Source organism: Condylura cristata, unplaced genomic scaffold (genome assembly GCF_000260355.1).
Source record: "Condylura cristata isolate star-nosed mole 26May11 unplaced genomic scaffold, ConCri1.0 scaffold00012, whole genome shotgun sequence".
NCBI lineage: Eukaryota > Metazoa > Chordata > Mammalia > Eulipotyphla > Talpidae > Condylura > Condylura cristata.
In genome coordinates, this window is record NW_004567113.1 from 13,104,870 (window position 1) to 13,127,897 (window position 23,028).

The window sequence follows — 23,028 nt, forward strand, 5'->3', positions numbered from 1 at the left end:
CCCCCCCACGTTTATTAGAGAAAGAGAACAAAAGAAGATGCTTACTAGACAGAGCAGGGCAATCTTAATGAAGAAGAGCTGCTCATGTTGGTTTCTAATTTATTTTAACCATTTGAAAGCAAATAGTCCCTAATTTCCATTACAATGTTTGTCATGGAAGGTTGAGGGTTGAAAAGAAAGACTGTCATTTAGACATCTAATCATTGCCTTAGAAATGGTGATATGTTCTCAGAACTTTGTGATTGAAACCGTATGATGATCTTTATTAATCCAGTTTAAACAGTCTGGAATGTCCATTATATACACCTCAGAAATTTTTCATAGATCTAAGCAACTTATGTTAGAAGTAAATCCACCATTATTATTCAGAAATTAATATTGTGTTCTCTAGTATATACAATGTAAAAAATGATATGTAGGTTTTTCCTTGCAGCACTGACTTCATTTAACTTGCTGTGTATTGTTTTCTTATTGCAGATATTGATGGTTTAATTACTCAGGCTTTGCTGACTGGTAATTTCGAGAGTGCAGTTGATCTCTGTTTACATGATAACCGCATGGCTGACGCCATTATATTGGCAATAGCTGGTGGACAAGAACTCTTGGCTCGAACTCAGAAAAAATATTTTGCAAAATCCAAAAGCAAAATTACTAGGGTATGTTATTTTAAAAATCAATAAATAATAACATCTGGTTATAAAAGCAATATATTCTTATTTTAGATAATTAAAATGCATGAAACAATAAAAAGCAAAAATTCAGCCATAATTCCTTGACCCAGAAATAGATATTGTTGGCAGTTTGGCATGATTATTCCATGCCATGTATACTTTTCTGATTCTTATTTTTTTTTTATTGAGGTAACATTGGCTTACATCTTTGTTTATATTTTAGATGTATGAGGTCCCCCTCTTCAGGTGTTATTACCATAATGTACCTTCTTCCAAAACACCCATAATCTAACACCATTTTCTATTGTGCACTTTGTTTTTCCCTTTTTTCCCCCTCTGGTTGCCTTAGTTCTTCAGTGAGCTTTCAAGGGTTAATTTTTTAGTTAGACTTTTCCTGGTCCTTTATTTATTTATTCATGCATCTATTTATTTATTTATGTATTTTAAGATTTGTTTATGCATACAAGAACTGGGGTACAGCTCAGAGATGTGGGGGGTGAGAGGATTCACCCAAGACAGAGCGGGGAGCAGAACAGGCAGATGTACCGAAACACACTGCTGAGGGAAGTAGCAGGCAGGTCAGGAGAGGTCTGCCTCACCATGTAGGTCACCCCCCTGCTAAGGATTGAACTCATGCTGCAGTGGCTGCCATAGCCCATATTGCTGTGCTCCAACCCCTTGTGCCACCAAGGAGGTCCCTACATAGGTTATTTTTAAATGAAAAATGTTTTTCATATTTTTATTGCAGAAAACTTAGAACATAGAAAATTTAAAGATAAACATTTTAAAACACTTCCTAATTCTTCCATCAGATTGGTACATAGCCTTTCATATCTCTTTCTATATGTTTATAGAATTTTTAGAATAGAATGAGGATTATAGATATATATGTATGTGATTTTGCTTATCGATATTGTCATTGTTATAATTTTCGTATATCATTAGGGATTCTTATATAATTATATCTTTTTTATAAAGATATAATAAAGATTTTCTGATTGCTCTATATTAAGGATGTTATTTCCCATATTTTAATATTTAGGCAGCTTCTCATATTTTCCTGATATACATAAGAGTTAGAAGCATCCTTGTGTCTAAAGATCTATGTGAATTTCTAACTGCTTGGCAAGACTGTATTCTTGGAAAAGAATTTCTGGTGCAGAGGCTCTGAACATTTTTAAGTCCCTACTTGATGTTTAATTCCTTTCCATAAAAGCTGTCCCATTTTTCTGTACCAACATATTGGTTGCTATCTTTCTTCCAGCCTTGTGTTGTATCTCCTATTAATCTTTTAGCCAAACAAGTAAGCTGCAGGCAGTTCTTCACATATCCATGTTCCTTTTTCCTTCTGAATTTGCACCTAGTATTCCCTTGGCCTGGATATTTTTTTTTTCTTGATGAAGTTAATTTTGACTTTATTTGTCAGATGTCTGTTATTAAGAAAATTTTTATTAATTCATCAAATCTAGTTATAGCTTCTTGTTAAAATGTTTTGATAGTACCCTATACATTTCTTTCTCAACATTTTATGAAATGTGTGTATGTATGTGCTGAGGACAAATACAATATTACATTTTTTAAAATTTTTTTTTTAAAGATTTATTTATTATTTATAATTTACAGAACTGGGGTACAGGCCAGAGGTGTGGTGCATAAGAGGATTCACCAGAGGCAGAATGGGGAGCAGAACAGGCAAATATATTGAAACACACCGCTGAGGGGAGCAGTGGGCTTGTCAGGAGAGGTCTGCCATGCCATATGGGTCAGCTCCCTGGCAGGGGATTGAACTTGTGCTGTAGTAGCTTTGGAGAGCTTCATAATGCGATGCTTTAACCTGTTGCACCACCAGGGAGAGCCTAATAATTATCTTTTATGTCAGTTGATTTAAGGATAACTCTGCTGCTGCTCTATTTGGCATGTAAGATATGATTGAGTAGTGAGAGTTAATTTTCATTGATAAATTAAAGGATTTTAATTCTCCTTTTGTTTTCTTTCTCCCAAGCTAATCACTGCAGTAGTGATGAAGAACTGGAAAGAGATTGTTGAATCATGTGACCTTAAAAATTGGAGGGAGGCTTTAGCTGCAGTATTGACTTATGCTAAACCAGATGAGTTTTCAGCCCTTTGTGGTAAGAAAATGAGCTTCATATTTCTATTACATATTTATATGGCATGATATATTATAGATAAGATTAATGCCAGTTTTTAGTAGAGATTGCTATAAACTTAGAAATCCCAGGTAAGAAATTCTCAAATGCTTTTCTCAGAATTATTAACTACATTACTTGGCTATACTCAGTAATTATTTTTAATGATACTACTCAGCGATTTTTGGTTTCAGACAGATCCAGATATGGAATCTACCTCTACCAGTTACTAGCTGTATGCTCTAAGGAAAACTACTTTCTAAGCCTAAGTCCATTCATCTATAAAATGGCATATAATCAGTGGTCACTTAGTAATGCTGACTTAATGAAGTTAGTAATTATAGCATCTGAGTAGAAATTACTATTAAAGACTAACTAAAGTTGTGCTTAGGGTGTATCACTATTTGAACAATAGAGGCTAAACTATTTAAGATATCCTTAAAAGGATAACTTAAAAGTAGTAATAGAGGCCCTCCCTGGTGGCGCAGTGGGTTAAAGCACTGTACTAAGAAGCTGAAACCACTTCCGCATGAGTTCGATTCCCACCTGCCCCGGAGGTGACCACATGGTGTGGCAGACCTCTCCTGACCCGCCCGCTGCTCCCCTCAGCAGTGTACTTCGTTGATCTGCCTGTTCTGCTTCCCACTCTGTATCTGGTGAAGTCTTTCGCCACCCCTGAGTCTCTGGCCTGTACCCCAGTTCTGTATGCACAAATAAATAAATCTTTAAAAAAAAAAAAAAGTAGTAATAAAAAACAAAAATTAGACTTAGCTACCACTGGTGCTTATTCCATATGTTCCGTAGTTTAGTCTACTACTACAAAAGCATGTGATGTGATGAAATGGGGTCAAATGTTTATTAGCTTTTTCTGTTCAAACGTTTTTTCCATATATTACTTTTCCTGATATAAATGATAGAAATCCATTATACAGCTAGGTAATTTGATTTTCACCATCTTGTTTATTATATACTACGAACAGTTACTGAACATGTATGTGGCAGAGTGATTTTGTTTCTACCTGCTACTCATTATTTGTAAAGTTTGATCTCTACTTCCAAAAATACTATTGGACTTCTCACGAGCTTTGAGTGTAATCTTATTTTTTCCTTTTTATATTTAGATCTCTTGGGAAGCAGACTTGAAAGTGAAGGTGATAGCCTCCTACAGACCCAGGCATGTCTCTGCTATATCTGTGCAGGGAATGTGGAGAAACTCGTTGCATGTTGGAATAAAGCTCAAGATGGAAGCAGCCCATTGTCACTTCAGGTTAGTATCTCTGGCAAAAAGTGCTTATTTTTTAGCGCTGTCTTTCACCTTTCTCATAGTCAATTTTTACTGCCTTCTATCCTACCTTTTTTTTAACCTGATTTAAAAACACAAGAACTGTTTGGAGGTAAACTTTCTAGTAATACTTTTGTTATAGAACATGTGATGTTTTTATGCATAGTTACTTCTCTGTCTGCTGGAAACCAGTTTTTGCCTCTGAGTATCTGCTTGCTTTCACTTGTAATATTTGCCTATTTTTTTTGCATACCAGACAGGTATCTGGCATTTGAGGGTATTTAGGAGAAGGTACTAACCTAGGCCCTGCCATAAATAAGAGATTTTTTTTTTCGTCTTACTTTTTCATTTACCTACAAGACAGTCAGCTGGTTCAGTGTTTTGAAGGACAATCATAATAGATTCTGTATTTTTAGTAGGTTTCAGAAATCTTATTAACTGTTTTTCTTCTCCTGCTTGTTTTCACACACATCTTGGTGTCTTTGTTGCTCCTTCACCTCCCCCTTTTTTTTCTTACTAAGGATCTGATTGAGAAAGTTGTCATCCTGCGGAAAGCTGTACAACTCACCCAAGCAATAGACACTAATACTATAGGAGTTCTTCTGGCTGAGAAGATGGGTCAGTATGCCAATTTGTTGGCAGCCCAAGGCAGTATTGCTGCAGCTTTGGCTTTTCTTCCTGAAAACTCCAACCAGGTAATTAGAATTGATTATTTTTCTTTTATTATATGACACAGAGGTGAGTCCAGTAGATAACACTCAGTGTTAGACAGAAGTGGAATGTTTTCAAGTGGTTTTCTGTCACTTGACTACATATTATGTAATTGACAATTACATAAGGATTATTTTTTGTTGACTCTTGTTGGGTCAGAGATAAGATGCTCTTGCAGTATGATAGATCTCTTTGTTCTGAGGGGAACATTTGAGGAAGATAAATGGGAAAAGGGCCAACTTTCTTTTTCTTCTGTCAAGTGCTGATTCTGTGTACAGGTTCTTTGTAGAGATTGTCTTTGTTGTAAAACTGTAAACATTAATATTTAATAAAACAAATGGAATTGTGATTTTTAAAATTCCCAGAGTGCCATTCCAGATAGTAGCAAACAAGTTCATTCTATACACCATTCAGTCTGATACCGTCTGTGGGCAAGTTATTTTTAAAGTGCGCAAGGTGGAGGGAATGACATGTTCCTAATTTAGTGTCCTTATCTAGTATGCAGTAAAACACAGGCTTTTTTGGATATTTGTTTTTATTCAACTCAGTGAATGAGTATATCCTTTCCCTGAGGAAATTTCCAAACTCAAAATGTTTATAAATGAGTAAACTTGAGGTTCCTAAAGTGCTAAGTACTGTGAGAACTAGTAGTGCCAACAGAGCAGAGTGGGAAACCTAAAACCAAAAGTGGAGTGTGGATAGAAGTCAGGATCGGTTTGAGGAATTTTTTTTACAAGTAAGATAGATATTTCTATCTGTATTTTGTGTGTGATAGAGCTTAATTTTGAGCCTTACATATATATCGTATATTTTTTCCTTTTCTTTTTTTTCTTTTAAAGATTTATTTACTTATGCACACAAAAGCTGGGATATAGACCAGAGGTACAGGGAGTGAGAGGATTACCAAAGACAGAGTGGGGAGCAGACCTGGCAGATGTACTGAAATACACTACGAAGGGGAGCAGTGGGCGGGTCAAGAGAGGTCTGCCACAACACGTGGGTTAACTCCCTGGCTGGGGATAGAACTGGTGCTACAGTGGCTGCAGATAGCTTCATAATGCTGAGATTTAACTACCACCAGGGAGGCCTCCAACGTGTTTTTCCATAGATCCTTTTTATATTCTATGGAATTACCAATAGGTTTCATTTAGTAATTTCAGAAAGTTGAAGTACTTACGTCTGTGCTCTAGGACTATGGAGGTATGATTCTCTAGTTGATTTTGTATACACTTGTAGGATTCAGTACATCTTTCTAAATTGTTAGAGTATTAAGTACCACGTTTCACAGCATGGTATAATAGTTGTATGAGGCTTTTGACTTACTATACCTTGTTTTTAATAAATCTTGTTATTACAATTAGATAAAAGACCCTTGACTTAATCAGAGACATTTAGATCTACTTTTAGAATTAAGCTTTTTATTTTTACTACTATTTATAACCATTTAGATATTTTATATATTATTCTTCATGCTTTTTTTCTAGCTCTGAAAGAACATTCTTTTTATAAGAAGAATAATTTTGCTGTTACTTCCTCCTATATTTCTCAGTAGACCTTTATTTAATATTTTCTGGGGAATATATCCTGACACTGTGCTATCATAGTATATAACTCTTTTCCATTAAAGACAATGCAATATACCTGAAAGTTTAAATGACATCTTTAAATCTCTAATGAATTTGTAGGAATGTATACTATTTAAAGTACTAAAATGAACTCTTACTGAAAGTTTAATGCAATGCTTTTTGGTGGTGTTTTTAATACCCAAAACATATATTCATCTTACACTTATCATAGGTCTGTGTAATTGTAGATGTGTGTAAACTACCTTGAATTTGCCTTACTTTTTTGACTTATTTCAAATGTCTCTGGGATTTTTTGAAATTCATTTTCAACTTTTTTAGCTTACCATTTTCTTCCATCATCTTTGTTTCTCTTTTGGAGACTTTTTCCCTGCAGAGAAACAACATCGGGTGTTTTTAACTACTTTTGTGATTGGAAAGCATTATTCAGCTACAGAGAAACAACAAAAAGCAAAGATAATGAGTGACATTGATCTTGCACACTTCCAGGCAGTGGGCATAATTCAGATTCCTGCATTAGCTAAATTACAAGTTACACCACATGTCAAGTGTCAGTCTTGACTCTCAGGAACAGTGATAGCAAATCCTAGAGTTCAGGGCTACTGTACAATATGGAGCATATGATTAAAAGGGGGTTGCTACAATGATCATGCTTACTTTAAAAAATCAGTTGTGTAAGTTGGGTGAACTCTTTAACAGTTTGCTTTATTTTCTTCCATTGCCTCTTACAGCCAAATATTATGCAGCTTCGTGACAGACTTTGTAGAGCACAAGGAGAACCTGTAGTAGGGCAGGAATCACCCAAAATTCCTTACGAGAGGCAGCCGCTGCCTAAGGGCAGGCCAGGACCAATTACAGGCCACACACAGATGCCAAGAGCTACAACTCAACAATATTATCCCCACGTGAGTGATAAAGCCCAAATTAAATTAATGTATTTCTGTTCAAATTGGTGGTTTTAACTGTTGGGTACAAGAGAGCTTATAGTACAGCTAGACAGTATAAATTAATTTAAGCATTTTAGGGAGATTTCTTTTTATTTCTCCATTGCTCAAACTCCCCTTACATAGATATATCTATACATCTGTTCTTGAAGCTTTTACTATGTGATTCATCTAACAAACTCTAAAGTAACTTTGGGAAACTTTAGAAAAAGTAGTAATTTTTGTGAGTGATTTAGTTAGTTTGACAAGATATTTTTGTAAGAATATAATTTTGCTTTTTTTTAACCCATATTTTTAGAATCATTAATATAGGTTTATTGTGTCTTCTCTATCAGTATAATAGAGTGTTCAGGAAATAAACTTTTTTGGGACTACTTGCATATTAAAGAACAGTAATTAACAAAAGTTTATGGGGAGTGTGAAGAGGATGAAATAAATTTTATTTTTTCTTTATTAAATTAAAATAATTTAATATATTTAGTGGTATAATATATGACTTTTTGTTGTCTTTTACTATTTTGTATAGAAATTTGTATTTCTAGGCTAACATGTAACATCTGTTTTCTTAAATGAAAAGTAGATGTTCATAAATAAAAATGATATAATAAATATATCTGACTAACAAGTATAATGATTAGTAAATAAAACAATAAATCATTTATAAAAATAAATGCTTGATAACAAAATTTGCAGGTACTTTGCCCATTTTAAATGGGCAAAAAGTTGCTAATAGGATTTACAAGGGTGTTTTGTGTGTGTGTTTATTTTTTTTAACAGGATTTTTTAAATTGTCTTTTTACTTCTTTTTATAGTGAAAGTAAGTATAAAATCATGGGAAACAATTCATGCGCCTTTGTTATTACACTTTTGATTAGCAACCTAATCAGGATAGATTACATTTGAATATGATTGTTAATTCTCTAGTATTCTTTTATTTTACAAATATTTATTAATAAATAAATTTATTTATTGTGAAATGTTATTTCACAAATATTTATCTGATTGCTTGACTGTATTCTACCTGTTGCGGGTATATTGGTAAAACAAAACAGATTAAATTTCTCATTCTTATGGAAATTGCACTAGACTTAGAATATCTATGAGATAAATAAGGTAAATCAGGTAATGGCTGAGAAAATAGGTGGAGGGGGAGGGATCAGATTTTTAAAAACATGTAGTTTAAATTTCTCAGCATTGTGGGGCCAATTAATGATCAGCAGGGTGTTAAGCACAGGGAGTTCAATCACAGTGTCTCCAGGTACTGAAGTAAGTGATCCTTCACTTTGGGAAAAAATTATTTACATTTTATCTCCCTGGGTTTATCTTTGTGGGAAGATAAATATCATTGAAAGATATTTATTACACTTTGATTTAGCAATCTCAAAAGAAAAACAAATTCAATTATAAATTCAGTAGTGATTTTCTTGATTAAAGCTTATGATATGTTGCATGAGGACAGTGGCTTGTGGTTTTAAAGCATTGTGTACAGGCGGTGCTAAAGGGATAGGAGGTAAACCATGTTAATAGATCACTCTCACTTTGACCTGAATGTCTTTGAATATATCTTGGAGTTCTTACAGAAGTTTACTTGACAAAAGAGATTTTGCAATGGCTTTAAAATAAAGTTGAAAGTTACTGGACTCCAATGCAAACAGCAGTGTAGCAAACACTGGCCCAGGAGCTAGGCGACCTGCAGTCAGTGATAGTTCCATTACCATGCCGTATGGCCCTCAGCAAATCCCTTCCCTTCCCATGGTCATGGCTTTCTCAGTAGTAAAGGGTGGGAATTAGACTGGACAGTCCTGATTCTCAGCTTCAGTATTCTCAGAATGTATGATTTTAAGCCTCATACAGGACTAACATGATTTTTGTGGCTCTAATGAAATCCAGAAATGGGAGATTATAGCTCTGTGTTTACAGGTCTGATAGTAGCATGAATACTATTAATGCTTCAAAAATCACTCTTTTACTCCTTTACCTTTTTTCCTGGAATGTCTTCTTTCCTTCATTGCTTATAGGACCTAGCTAGCTTTTCTTCTATGTTCTTGACATTTGAACAGCATTGTGCTTTGTGCTTTGATTTAGGTTTTCATGTTGATTTTTTTTCCTGCCTTCACCCCATTTTGTTGTGAATTTGTGTTTTTCCTTTTGAAGTCCCAGCTACCTTGAAAACAATTGCTAAGATCTAATATGTGCTCTCTTGCTACTCTTATTTTTTCTTTGCATGGCTGTTAATGCCTTTTGGGCTTTTTTTTTTTTTTTAACGTTTTCATTTTTTATTTTCTGTGATTGGTATTTCTTTGTTCAATTCAGGTTAGAATTGCCCCTACTGTCACTACCTGGAGTAACAAAACTCCTACTGCCCTTCCCAGCCATCCACCTGCAGCCTCTCCCTCTGACACACAGGTATATCCTTCATTATTCCTCTTTGAGCAGGATACTGCTCACCCAAATATATATATACACAAATATATATATAATTATATCTTATCTCCCCCTTTTTTCAGGTTACCCTTCCCCTGTCTGTCTGCCTGCATTTTGCATTTTAATGCTTTTAGGAAACAGGAAGCAGTTTTTAGCACAGTGGATTTATTTCCTCATCCTTCTCTCCTTCTGCTATTCTAAACTGACTAGAAAAACATCAGGGTTCCAACAATGATCTAATTCTGATTTCAATTAAGATTTTGTTTTTCTTTCTTTTTTTTTTTAACATTGCAAAAATTGAAGCAAAACAAAAGTCCCCTGTGATATTTATGCTTCTATTTCCAAAGTGTGGAGTAGTGAATGGAATTTAGTAGAGATGGAGAATCCTTATGAATTATTATAAATATCATTGACACTGTTAAAAGACTACTGGCATCTGTAGCCCTTCTTTGCAATTATTACTTTTCACCTGTCTGATCTCTAAATAATTCAGAATGTGTTGCTCAGAAAATGTGTTCTAAATAAAACAAGATTGTGCAGGATGCTATTTCTTATGGCATTTTTTTCCTTTTTAAAGTAAACATAGGATTCCATCTTAGAGCTTATAAATCCACATGATAAATTTTGTTGGTTCCAAAGGTAATCTCCTTTTTACCATATTCTCATTTCTTAGGGAGAAAATCCTCCACCTCAAAGTTTTATAATGTATGGAAATGTTAACCCAAATGCTGTCTCAGCTCAGCTCCCCACATCTCCAGGTCATATGCACAGCCAGGTACCACCTTATCCACAGCCGCAACGTAAGTAGTATATAACCTTAAAGTTCTTTCACATCTGCAGGTCTTACCTCAAGTAGTTAACACTTAACTTTGAAGTTCCAAAAACCAGGATCAAATCAATTTAAGCAAGTAAACAAAGAACCATTCTGTTTAGGACTCACTTCTTACTATGGAATCTGTAGTCTACTTAATGGGCATCCTGAAATAGCTCCTTTCTTAGTCCATTCAGAATATTTGGCTTCTGTTCCTGAGCTCTTACTAAGACCTGTTAAAAGAGAGGCAGGCCCTCCCTGGTGGCGCAGTGGGTTAAAGCACAGCACTGAGAATCTAAAGCCACTTCTGCATGAGTTCAATTCCCGCCTGCCCCGGAGGTGACCACATGGTGTGGCAGACCTCTCCTGACCCGCCCACTGCTCCCCTCAGCAGTGTACTTCCTCAGTCTACCTGTTCTGCTCCCCACTCTGTCTCTGGTGAAGCCTCTCACCGCCCCTGAGCCTCTTGCCTGTACCCGAGTTCTGTATGCACAAATAAATAAATCTTTAAAAAAAAAGAGAGAGGCAAATATTTGGGTACTCCCTGGGCATGCAAAGGATTAAAGTAGCACTATGAAGCTGTCTATAGCCACTGCAGCGTGAGTTCGATCCCCAGCTAGGCAGGTAACCCACATGTTGTGGCAGACCTCTCCTGTCTCGCCCACTGCTTCCCTCCATTGTGTATTTCAGTCAGACAGCCTGTTCTGCTCCCCACTCTGTCTCTTTTGAATCCTCTTACCCCCACATCTCACTTCTGACCTGTACCCTAGTCCTTGTATGCATAAGTAAATTAATTTTTTTAAGTGGCAAATATTCCATGGTTTTGGTATTTTTAAAAAAAAATTTAGAATAATTTGACACACACAGCCTTTTAGGCAAGAGAATTACTGAAAGCATTAAAAAAGAGAAGAGTGCCAAGGGATATTTGTTGTTGTTTTCCATTTTACTTTAAAAAAAATAGATTTTATCTTTTAGTGTAATTTTAGATTCACAGTAAAACTGAGTGGTAAGTACAGCATTCTGATATACTCCCTATGCCAGTGCCCAGCCTCTCTCACTATTATTGGTTATCATCAGTGACTTTAAATTAATAGGGCTCACTCTTAGTGTTGTTCAGTTTATAACTTTGGACAAATGTCTAATAATGACATGTATCAACTATTAATTTTTATAATTTTAGAAACATTTGTGCTTGGAAAGTTAAAAAAAAACCACAAATTGTAAATTTTAAAGGGGGAAATTCTATGATATACATCATAGACTGTTACAAAATAAGACTGTTACTGTTAACTAATATTAATTGAGCATGTTCTATGCTAGAGTGGGTGTTCTTCCTTAACATGAACTTTACACTCTAATGCTCAATGTAAAAGTACTCTCCTCAAAATAGAATAAATACAATTCTGATAGAGTGACTATAGAGGTTCATATGTTATAGTATTAAAGTCTCTTACCTAGCTTCAGATCTTTGCATTAAAACATTAGTTGACATCCTGATTGTTTACCAACCTACTGTGTACTATATGTGAAATATGATATAATGATGGTTTTGAAGGGATGAGAGTACTAATCTGGAACTGTGCTTTAACTAAGAATTTAAGTGGTTGATAATTTTTACAGGATACTGGAGGGAGATTTGGTTCATAGTAAGGGTGTTCACCCTATGACCACCAAACTCCCTGTAATTTTTACTGTGAAGCAAAATAAAATACTGCTTTGGCTCTATGATTCCTCCATGATTCCATCTGGTGGCTAGCAGGCATCATTGCAGTCATTTCACAGGAACAGGACATCTCATAAAAGGATCAATCTTGCAATTCTTAGGCCTGATGATTCAAAGAGTTTCATAGCCAGCAACAGTCTGGAAATGGCAAGTTTCCAGTACTGATTATAATGACTTTTAGTGTATTTAAGGCGGCACCTGAGCTATCATGGGTATTCCATAGTGGTAATGCTTGGTCGGGACTTACTGGTATAAGGAAAATGATGAGAATAAACTCCAAAGATTGAGAATGCTTTGATTTTTTGTTGTTGTTGGATAAACTTTAACTAATTGAAATTTCTGTTTCTTCTCCTTGGTGTAGCTTATCAACAAGCCCAGCAGTATTCCTTCGGAACAGGGGGGTCAGCAATGTATCAACCTCAGCAGCCTGTTGCACCTTCTGCCTCAAATACTTATCCTAACACCCCTTACATATCTTCTGCTTCTCCCTATCCTGGGCAGTCTCAGCTGTATACAGCTCAGCACCAGGCATCTCCAGCTACCTCCAGCTCTGCTGCTTCTTTCCCTCCTCCCCCATCCTCTGGAGCATCCTTCCAGCATGGCGGACCAGGAGCTCCTCCATCATCTTCAGCTTTTGCACTACCTTCTGGAACAACAGGTACACTGCCTGCTGCCAGTGAGCTGCCTGCGTCCCAAAGAACAGGTCTGCGCTTAAAAGGGATTTGGTTTGGCTCCTTCCTTTATATTTTCATGAGCATGTGGGTGGAGAGGGAAATTACTTCTGTTATAAGCTGGGTAATAAGAGGTGTTAATTGGATAATCATAACATTTTAAAACTATTTCTAAATGTGTGATTTTCCCATAATGAGCTTCAGTTGCTAAATGATGAATATTGAAGGACTGTAGAAGGGTAAGAATCATCTGTCATTGAGTGTAGATAGTGGTTAGAAATTAATTGACATGGTAGTGGATGGAATCAGATTTAATTGACACTAATTTCTTCAGTAGAGCAAAACTGCTCTCTTTTCATAATAAGATGTTTTAAATTTTAAGTATTATTTGTACCTTAAACTCATCCAGGGAAATTAAGCAGTATAGAGTCTTAATGAGATTTTATAATTCTGTTTATTTGTGAAGGTGAGGAAGGATCTTGATATATTTACCTAAAGGAAAAAACTAAGAGAACACAACTCTGAGAAACACCACTGTATACTAGTTCAGTTGTTATCCATTAGGGTAATACCCCCCTCTTGGATATTTTAAAACTATTTAAAACTTGGAAGTCTCTAGGAATTTTTTTTAATCTAGTAATGTAGTATCTGAAAATTTCTAGTTAAAAACAATGATTTATAAATTACTTTTATCATACTTACCACAGTGAAAATTTCAATTTTTTTATGGGTCAGTTATATTACCAAATTTTCATTTCAGGGTAGTAAAAAAAGCCTCAAAAGCATGTATTTTAAAAAGTGATCAGTGACTTAGGATGAAGAACATTAACATTGGTTAAGAATTCAGACTTTGGAATTAGATTTCCTAGGTTTGTATCTTAGCCTCACAACTTTTTAGTTATATGGCCTAGAGTAATTTACTTCTTTAAGCCTCAGTTTCCTCAAAATAATAATAGGACCCACTCAGTAAGCTTATGAAGAAGATTGAAAACATTAATAGATTGAAAGCATTTAGGGACAATGGCTGGCATATAGTGAGCACCTTTTTAAGATATTAACTGTGTTTATAGAAAACCTGAGTCAAAATTAGATGGTTTTAAGCAAAATAAAGAAAGACATGTGTCTTTTATTTTCTCCTAATAGTGAATTTGCACCTGGAGAGTTCAATGTATGTGTTTCTCCATTTCTCCTTTTATGTGCTATGTAGAAGCTTTAATTGCTTAAAAAAAAAAAAAGAATCAGAAAATAGAATCTATTGCGGAAATACTCTTTTCTAATAGTCTTATGAATTCACACTTACATACACATCTCCTCCCCTCTTTGATACATAATATTGAAGTCCAAAGTACCAAATTACATGCAATATGTTATCACCCTTGACTGCACAAATGAAATTTCATTTGTTTGCAATACAGCTACTTTAGTAGTTTGCTATTTTACGGAGTAGTATTAATTCAGTTGTAAAGGTTTTAAAATTACCTTTTTAAAAATCGAATGAGTAAAGATAGTATCTGTTCTGTAGTTGCATAGTAGAGTTCCTAGTAAAAGGTGGGTCCAAATAAGCCCCCACTGTACACTGTAAAAGTGGTACAGGCACGTAGAGAAATTAATTAGGTTTTATTGAACATATTTTGGATATATACCAGCACTTGCCATATATGTTATTTCTCACAACCATGAGAATTAGGCATTAAGTATTTTTTTAATTGATATGAGAAGTCACTTATATTTCATAAGGGTTATAATGTTCCAGGATGGCACAGTATAGTTTCCAAGCTGAGCCCACGTCTCTCAGTCATCAAAGCTGAGTTTCATTGTTCTTTGCCAGATACATTAAGCCCAGATTTTAGAGGTAGAAATGGCTAGCAGTGTTAGAATTAATAAAATATTTAGCAGAGCTGTTTCAGGCATCTGTTACTTTATCATCTAAATTAAATATTTGCATGGGGTTTATTTTTTTCCTACTCAAGTAAAAGTGCTATTGCTTAGAAATAAAATCTTTGCTTATCTACAGAGTAACAGACTCCTATATACATACAAACTAACCTGGCTGAGAAATGGAGTGACTAATAGGCAGAAGCAGCCAGACATTTTTGTGTTCAGCATGCATTTAGTTTAGCTGCTTTGTTACCTCTTGCATGTTATAGTACCCTGTATTTTTATTAACAATAACAACTTTATTTTTTGATGTCTTAAAATGTTTGCTTAGGTTACGTAAATAATTGTGACCGGAAAATTTATATTTGTTCTAATGTATCTTATATTGTATCATGTTCTTCATAGGACTTAGAAATTTTACTTATCCAATAGATAATTCTTGATAAACACTGGGATTTTCAAGCCCTCTAACTCTTAGTGAACCATAAAGTTAATATACTCAAGGGCTCAGAGAAACAAATATTGCAATCTTCAAAACATTCAGTAAATTTTATTGAATACCTATTTAGTATATAATCACAGTTATTCCAGGCAGAGATAGGAGGCACAAAGTTTAGTGAATCCTAGTGAAGAACTCAAACTTTGTTATAAATTGGAGCATAAGGTTTGTATTTGGGTCATATTTTGGAAAACCTAAAAAGCCACAACAAGTTTATATTCATATAATAAGAAGGAAAGTTCCAGTGAAGAAGTTTGAACTGCTGAGGGGCATGATTAAAGTGGTAATTGATGGCGATTAAGGTGATACAATAAAATAGATTATGGCAGGCAGCAAAGTCTGATCAAGGGGAAGGAAGACTCCCCTATTTCTGGGTATCAAGTGAGTTAGGAGACTACAACTTTGTGGTGTAGCACCAGGAAAGGTGGAGGTTTTCCATTTCACTATCTAAGATAAGTCAAAAACTTCCTGTCTCTCTCTCTTTTTTTGTTTTCCTGGATCCTGGTTTAATGTGTGCTTGCTACAAAGGGAAATCTCTTTCAAATATGAAGGCCTTAGAAATTGTCTCCTGATACTGTAGTGACCTCAAACTACAGTGGAATTATCTTTGAGTGAACATTATTAACTTGGTTAAACGATGGAAAACTTAATTTAAATATATAGTCTTAATCTTCTTCACATAGCATAGTCTCGAAGGTGTATAATGTTACATCTTTTCATGAAACAGTGTTCTGAAAAATTTTTTTTAATTTTCATTATCATTCCTTGGTCAAACTGTTAAGTACCTGTTTTATTTAACTTTTTAAATAAGGGAAAGACATGATTGTCTTCCTTAACGTTTTTTGGATAATTCTTTTATCTTGTGCCACTGGGAAATGACCTCACGGATTCTTGTGGCTTGTGACTTACATGGTTAACAAAGATGCTCTTTTCTCTCCATCTCAAGTTACCTTCTAGTCAAAACATTCTCTACCAGTTTCACTATTTTTCTGTGAATACACAGAGAGAAGTATCTTAGCCAGTACACAAATCCTGCTATTATACTCCTGAGAAGGTTCCCAGTGAAAATAAATTCATACAATTCCATACAGCTCCACTCTTGTATGTGAGACCAACCAGTTCTGCCTTCTTTCTCCAATGACTGTGGGGTACTGATTCCTATAATAAAGTTCATGTGGGTCCACAGTATCCAGTCACATGCCATATGTTTCTAAATTAATTTTACCTAAAATTTTTACTAGTTTCTTACTCTAGGAAGTATTTTGAAAGATTCAAAATAGTATATAAAATAAGAGTGTAACTCACCCAAATATAACCATTAGTAATTTAGGTTTATTGACTCCTTTCATACACACACACATATAAATGCATTGTATGTATGTATCATATAATATATATTTGCACATGTATTTTTAATGTGAAATATATATATATAATAATTTAGTGTTTTCACCATTTGTGGATATATAATTTGTTGACATTAAGTACACTTATATTGTACAGTCATCACAATCTCCAGAATTTTTTGGTCATGCATACTGAAATGATATATATATTAAATAATTCTTTTCCCAACCACTGGAGTCCCTGTTCTATTTTCTGTTTCAGTGTATTTGACTATTCATGGTACCTCATAATATTTATCCTTTTGTTACTTACTTCATTGTCTTCAGTATTCATCCTCATTGTAGAATATACCAGAATTTCCTTTTTAAGACTGAACAATATTCTGTGGTGTGTGTCACATTGTATAGTATTTATCCATTCACTGAAGATGGAATGGATATTTGGGTTATTTTGAATAATCTTCTATGAACGTGAATATGCACATATCTGTTTGAGTCCTGTTTTCAATTCTTTGGGGTATATGTCCAAAAGTGATACTACTGGTCTATCAAATAGTAATGTTTAGTTTTGTTTTTTTTTTTAGGAACCACTATACCATTTTCCACATTAACTGACCATTTTACATTTCTTCCAGCAACACATAAATGTTCCAATTTCTCCACACCCACACCAACAACATTTGTTTTTTGGTGTTTCTTTTTTGTACACTAGCTGTCCTAATGGTGTGAGGAAGTATCTCTTTCTTTCATACTTTTTACTTGCACACACTTGAAATCACACACAACATTTTACACTTTCTATAATATTGTTTCTTGTAGATATTCATGTTCTTCATTTGCTTTTTTTCACTTAGTGTTGCTATTAAAAGATACCTCTAGAAAGTAGAGGGCAACTGTACTAGTAGTGAGGATTTTTTTAAGTCATATTTAAACAGTATTTAAAGAAGTAAAATTAAAAGGGCTTAGAATCATAGCTGAAATGAGACTGCACTAAATTGATAATAGACTTTAACATAAAATGGCTAAATATATTGCATGGTTTGCAGTTAGGAAGAATTAATTAGGCATATATTTTGGGGGTACTTTGGTCATTGTACCTTCTTCTCAGTAAGCAACTCATATTATTGGGCTAGCCAGCCGGCTATATATTGCTGTGAGAATCTTTTTGTTCTGATTTGATTGTTTCACTCTTAATTTTGAATTTAACTTGATTTCTTTGTAACTTTGGTATCATTTTACGAAAGGGTTGTATCAGATTGTCCACAATTGCTGCTAATAGTTTATGAAATCAGGATATTCTCTTGGGCTTTACTACCCAGGGCTTCAGTCAATTCCAAAAGAGATTAGAAGAAAAACTGCTCTCATCTTCTGCTCCTGCCTCTCCTGGGGCAGAAGGGGGCAGGTTGTGGAGACAACTACCTGAAATAAGACTCAAGGCTAAGATACTTCCAGTACTTTGAGGTTTAGCCCAGAAGCTGAAGTCTGGCGCTAGTGCATTAATCTGTAGTTGGAGATCAGGTCAGGCCACTGCCATAATGCACACACATTGACTTCCAAAGATTTATTGACTGTGGCATTATGAGGTCTTGTCCTGAGTAGGGTGTTAGGTTGTAAAGTCATTTAAAGTAAAAATAGGATATGACTTACAGCCATTTATCCTTCATCATTCCTTTCCTTAGCTAAAAAGTTGGCTTAGTTTAGGAGCTGTAACGTGAAAGACCTCTGTCTGTAAACTGCACAGTGAAATTTCAAGCTGTGGAATTACTGCTCCTCCCTCACAGTTTCTCTAAGGCATGTGCTTCTTGAGCAGATCTCAAGCTGAATTGAACTCACTGATTGAAACAGTAGTCTTGGATCCTCTCTTCCCAAAAGAGTCTAATTGAATTCCCACAAGTTATATTGATATATGATCTACCTCCTCTGCATGCTGGGCTTAGCCTGACTGAATATCTGACAATTTTGGCATTAGGTTATTTTTCAGTCTTTGTTTCCCTGACTGAGGGACAGAAACTTGGTTCTTAAGAGAAGTAATGATTTTTGGAAAACTTGTGCCAAACAGTCTACAACCCATGTTTTTACAGAAAAGGCATATGAGATGTTTTACTGAACCCCACTTTCATTTATGATCATATTCATAGTGTCACCCCCAGGAGGGCCTCCCAAGTCCAGCAAAAAAGTGGTGCTGCTTTAAGATTGCCTGTTGTGCTTATTTAACAAGAACAGTGCTGAAGTTTGTAGGACAGGTTAAAATTCTCATTCTTTTTTAAAAGAGGGTTTTTGACTGGTAGCATTGGCATTACCTGGGAGCTAGCCAGAACAATAGTATCTCAGGTCATACACTATTTAGTGAATTAGTGACTGCATCTTAACAGTTCCCTCAACTTTGTTGGCTTTATTGCTTTAATACGTTTTAATACTAAAGTGGACACATCGTTCAGTCAGGAAATGCTCTCCTCCTCGATGATGTTACTGAATTTCATTGTCAGAGAGTAGAAAACAGTTAAGTCAAACAGGGAAATACTGTTATTTTTAATGGGAAGAAATGAAATTTTTCTTTTGAAAGAGATGAAACAATAATAGAAAAGATGATACTTAAAAAGTTAATTAATCTGACAATGCTTGAATTCACTTTACTCAAAAATTGATTACTTTCTTAATTAGAAGATATTTGATATGACTTGAATAAAAAGGAGGTTATTTTTATGCCTTTATAAAATTAGTTTGTTCTTTCTGGGGGGGGGTTGATGGAGGGAATAGAACAATTGTAAAATGAGACACAATTTAACAAATGTCTTTGCTAATAGCACTATTTAAGTGATTTTTACATTTTTGTCTACAGAAAATCAGTCTATGCAAGACCAGGCACCTATTTTGGAAGGTGAATGGGTTAAAAAAATAATATATCTTGGGAAATCTTTGAATCATTGAATACAGTTATTGAATGGATATTCACAATAATGCATGTGAACTTCAAAGCTGATGATAGCCTAAACCTGATCAGTATCATCTTTTTGTTTGGCTTTTTGATTGAATCAAATTTAGAGCTGATTGAATTAACATGGAAGCAGAAATGACTTTAAATCATAAAAATCAGCTATTTACTATAAATACAACCACTACATCAGACTGTCTTAGATTCAAGAAAGATTGAAAGATGATGGGAGAGATTTGAATAACTCATCTGTGTATGACTAGAACTTTGAATTTCTTAGGTAGATAATAGACTGTGGTATAATAATTTGTGATTGATTCAAGTGATTTCAGGCTCTTTTGACATCATATTTCCTAGTAAACTTGTGGGAGTTTTATTTTAAAAGTCACTGTAAAACAGGATACTGGTTAGAAGAACCTGATTTTAAAAATGTTTCTGTGAAACCTGAAATACAGGTTCTTTGATTTGCTAAACAACTTTGTTGTCATTTAATATCATGGATATTAATAAAACAAATGAAAGGTAAAAATACTGAAAGAATGTTTAGTTTATTGAAAGAGGAATTTTTTTTTGGTCTTTATATATAAAAATACAGAAAACTTAATTAAATGTAAATGGCCATATTGCAATTTAGAAATTATTCTTATTCCTGGTTTTTTTTGGTTTGTTTTTTCTTTAAAGCAAAGGCATTAAGGTACTTAATGAGTTCTGCTGTTGATGTATTCGCACTTTGAAATGACAGCGTATTTTGATGTTTGCATTTTTGGTTGTTTTGAGTTTTTGTTTTGTTGTTTTTTTTTTTTAAGGAAATATACTGAAGTTGAGAGGTTTTTTTTGGCCAGTCTGAAATTTTTTTTTTTAAAGATTTATTTATTTGTGCATACAGAACTGGGGTACAGGCCAGAGGTTCAGGGGCGGTGAGAGGCCTCACCAGAGACAGAGTGGGGAGCAGAACAGGCAGATCAACGAAGTACACTGCTGAGGGGAGCAGCGGGTGGGTCAGGAGAGGTCTGCCACGCCATGTGGTCACCTCCGGGGCAGGCGGGAATCGAACTCATGCGGAAGTGGCTTTAGGTTCTCAGTGCTGTGCTTTAACCCGCTGCGCCACCAGGGAGGGCCCAGTCTGAAATTTATTTTGTGACATTTTTTAAAAAGGGTAGTAAAAATTACTGAGACATAATTGAGCTCTTTTTTTTTTTCAAAGAATGTTTTTACTCTGAATATTTGTTTTATGTTATGTTGCTCTTGGGAAAGATGATACTGCTTCTTTTATTTTTTTGTATAATGAACATATCAGAAACATTTTATTTTTTTATTTTAAACAAAATCAGGTGGTTTATTTTCTCATTAGAAGAGATTTATTACCTGATATTTGAAGGTCATACACCAATGTAACTATAACGACTTCTTAACTAACTCTTTCATTTTAAATGGAAATAAAGTCAAGGTTTATTGACTACGAAGCTCAGAATTTATAGCTATTATAAGTAGTAAACTTGAGAATCCAGGGTTACATAATGATCCCCATACCTTACCTGGTAAAACATTCATGATAGTTATTTTGGATTTAAAGCAGAATTTAAAGGTATTATATTACTATAGATACAATTTATTGCCTCTTTTTCAAGATTCTAAAGGAAAATGCCCTCTATTATCTGTTCTAGGTCCTCAGAATGGTTGGAATGATCCTCCAGCTTTGAACAGAGGGCCCAAAAAGAAGAAGGTACTAGAAAAAGATGTCTGTCCAATTGCCTACAAATGTTCTATTAATCATATAGCCTTCTGAGAATATAGCATGCTTGACAAATCCTTTTAAAAGCAAAGCTTACTGACCAATGCTTGTTCTTCTATCCATGGAAAAAAGGGAAAAAAGCAGAAAACAATAACAAGAAAATCTTGCATTGATAATGGCATGAATTAAGTCTCTTTTAGAAGGCAAGATGCATATTCCCAAAACATCTTTTTTAAGGAATAGAAAGCAGGATTTCAGGTTTTTCAAATTATATATTTAGGAGTTACTTTTTTAGAGTAAACATGAATTTGATAATTTTACTTCTAACTAATGATGCCTATGGTATATAAGAAATAAATAGCCTTGTAACTGAGCACTGTTTAGAAGTCAGTAACTATTGATAGCTGATTAGAACGTAAGATGTATCTCCCCTCCTTGGAATAAATAAGGTGTGTCTTTCCAAGGTGTTTTCTACTTTTCTTTTGCTACTAATGATCCTCTTCCCCTAAATAATTAACAAGAAATCATAAGATTAGGGAACATTAAATGGGCAAGAAAATCCAAAATTTAGGCTAGTAATTGTCAGAAACTTTGCCTGGTACATTTAGTATGATTAAATGTACTATGTAGTACTAGGTAGTGACCTAGGAAAAGGTTATTAATGTCCTGATCATAATAAAACACATTTTGAATATCTGATTCCAGTATTGCTAGATATAATTCTTCAGTCTTAGATGTGATCTTTCAAAATACAGCAGGGTTTTGACTCTACTAAACATGGAAGGCAAAAATGAAACAGGGAAGTTCAGATTTGAGCTTCCCACCCCTCTTAGCCAGCTTAGATTTACTTTTAAATGTTAATTCTACAAATAAGAGTAAAATTTCATTTGAAAACATTCTTCCATTTTTAAAAATTACTTTTTAACTGTGGAATGAATAGTCTCTTTTTTCAAGCTGGTGAAATGTTGATACTGTTTTTTTTCCTTACTTGTAGTGTCTTTTCATTTCTTTTTTTTAAAAGATGCCTGAAAACTTTATGCCTCCTGTTCCCATCACATCACCAATCATGAACCCTTTGGGTGACCCCCAGTCACAGATGCTGCAGCAACAGCCTTCGGCTCCAGTGCCACTGTCAAGCCAACCTTCATTCCCACAGCCACATCTTGCAGGTGGTCAGCCCTTCCACAGCATACAGCAACCCCTTGGTCAGCCAGGCATGCCGCCATCTTTCTCAAAGCCCAATATTGAAGGTGCCCCAGGAGCTCCTATTGGAAACACCATCCAGGTATCAGCAAATTTGTTGAAGTGGAATGAAGAGATGGCTCCATTTTTTCTTTTAATGTTTTTTAGATTTTTAAAAATGTTTTTAATTTATTTAAAAATTTTTTTTTAAGATTTATTTATGTATACAAGAACGGGAGTGTCGGCCAGAGTGTAGCAGCGAGGGGGTTGTGAGAGGATTCACCAGAGACAGAGTGGGAAGCAGAACAGGCAGATTGACTGAAATACATTGCTGAGGGGAGCAGCGGGCAAGACAAGAGAGATCTGCTGTGTCATGTGGGTCAGCTCCCTGGCCGGGGGTTGAACTCGTGCTACAGTGGCTACAGATAACTTGACAGCACTGTCTTTAACAAACCCTGTGCCACCAGGATGGCCCCAGTAAATTTCTTAAAC

At 34.9% G+C, this 23,028-nt stretch overlaps 1 protein-coding gene across 9 annotated transcripts in view; it reads left to right on the forward strand.

Annotated features, from left to right (window-relative positions):
* SEC31A (SEC31 homolog A (S. cerevisiae)) overlaps window positions 1-23,028 on the forward strand; it is a 67,852-nt gene that overhangs the window by 37,063 nt on the left and 7,761 nt on the right. For 6 of the 9 annotated variants that reach the window (XM_004681164.1, XM_004681163.1, XM_012724170.1 and 3 more), the window contains 9 exons: window positions 478-656; window positions 2,674-2,800; window positions 3,940-4,085; window positions 4,622-4,795; window positions 7,126-7,299; window positions 10,436-10,562; window positions 12,658-12,999; window positions 21,287-21,345; window positions 22,376-22,639. In XM_004681164.1, the coding sequence (XP_004681221.1) occupies window positions 478-656; window positions 2,674-2,800; window positions 3,940-4,085; window positions 4,622-4,795; window positions 7,126-7,299; window positions 10,436-10,562; window positions 12,658-12,999; window positions 21,287-21,345; window positions 22,376-22,639 (1,592 nt within the window). The remainder of the gene's footprint in view (window positions 1-477; window positions 657-2,673; window positions 2,801-3,939; window positions 4,086-4,621; window positions 4,796-7,125; window positions 7,300-10,435; window positions 10,563-12,657; window positions 13,000-21,286; window positions 21,346-22,375; window positions 22,640-23,028) is intronic. The other 3 variants (XM_004681165.1, XM_004681166.2, XM_004681170.2) reach the window with 2 other exon arrangements.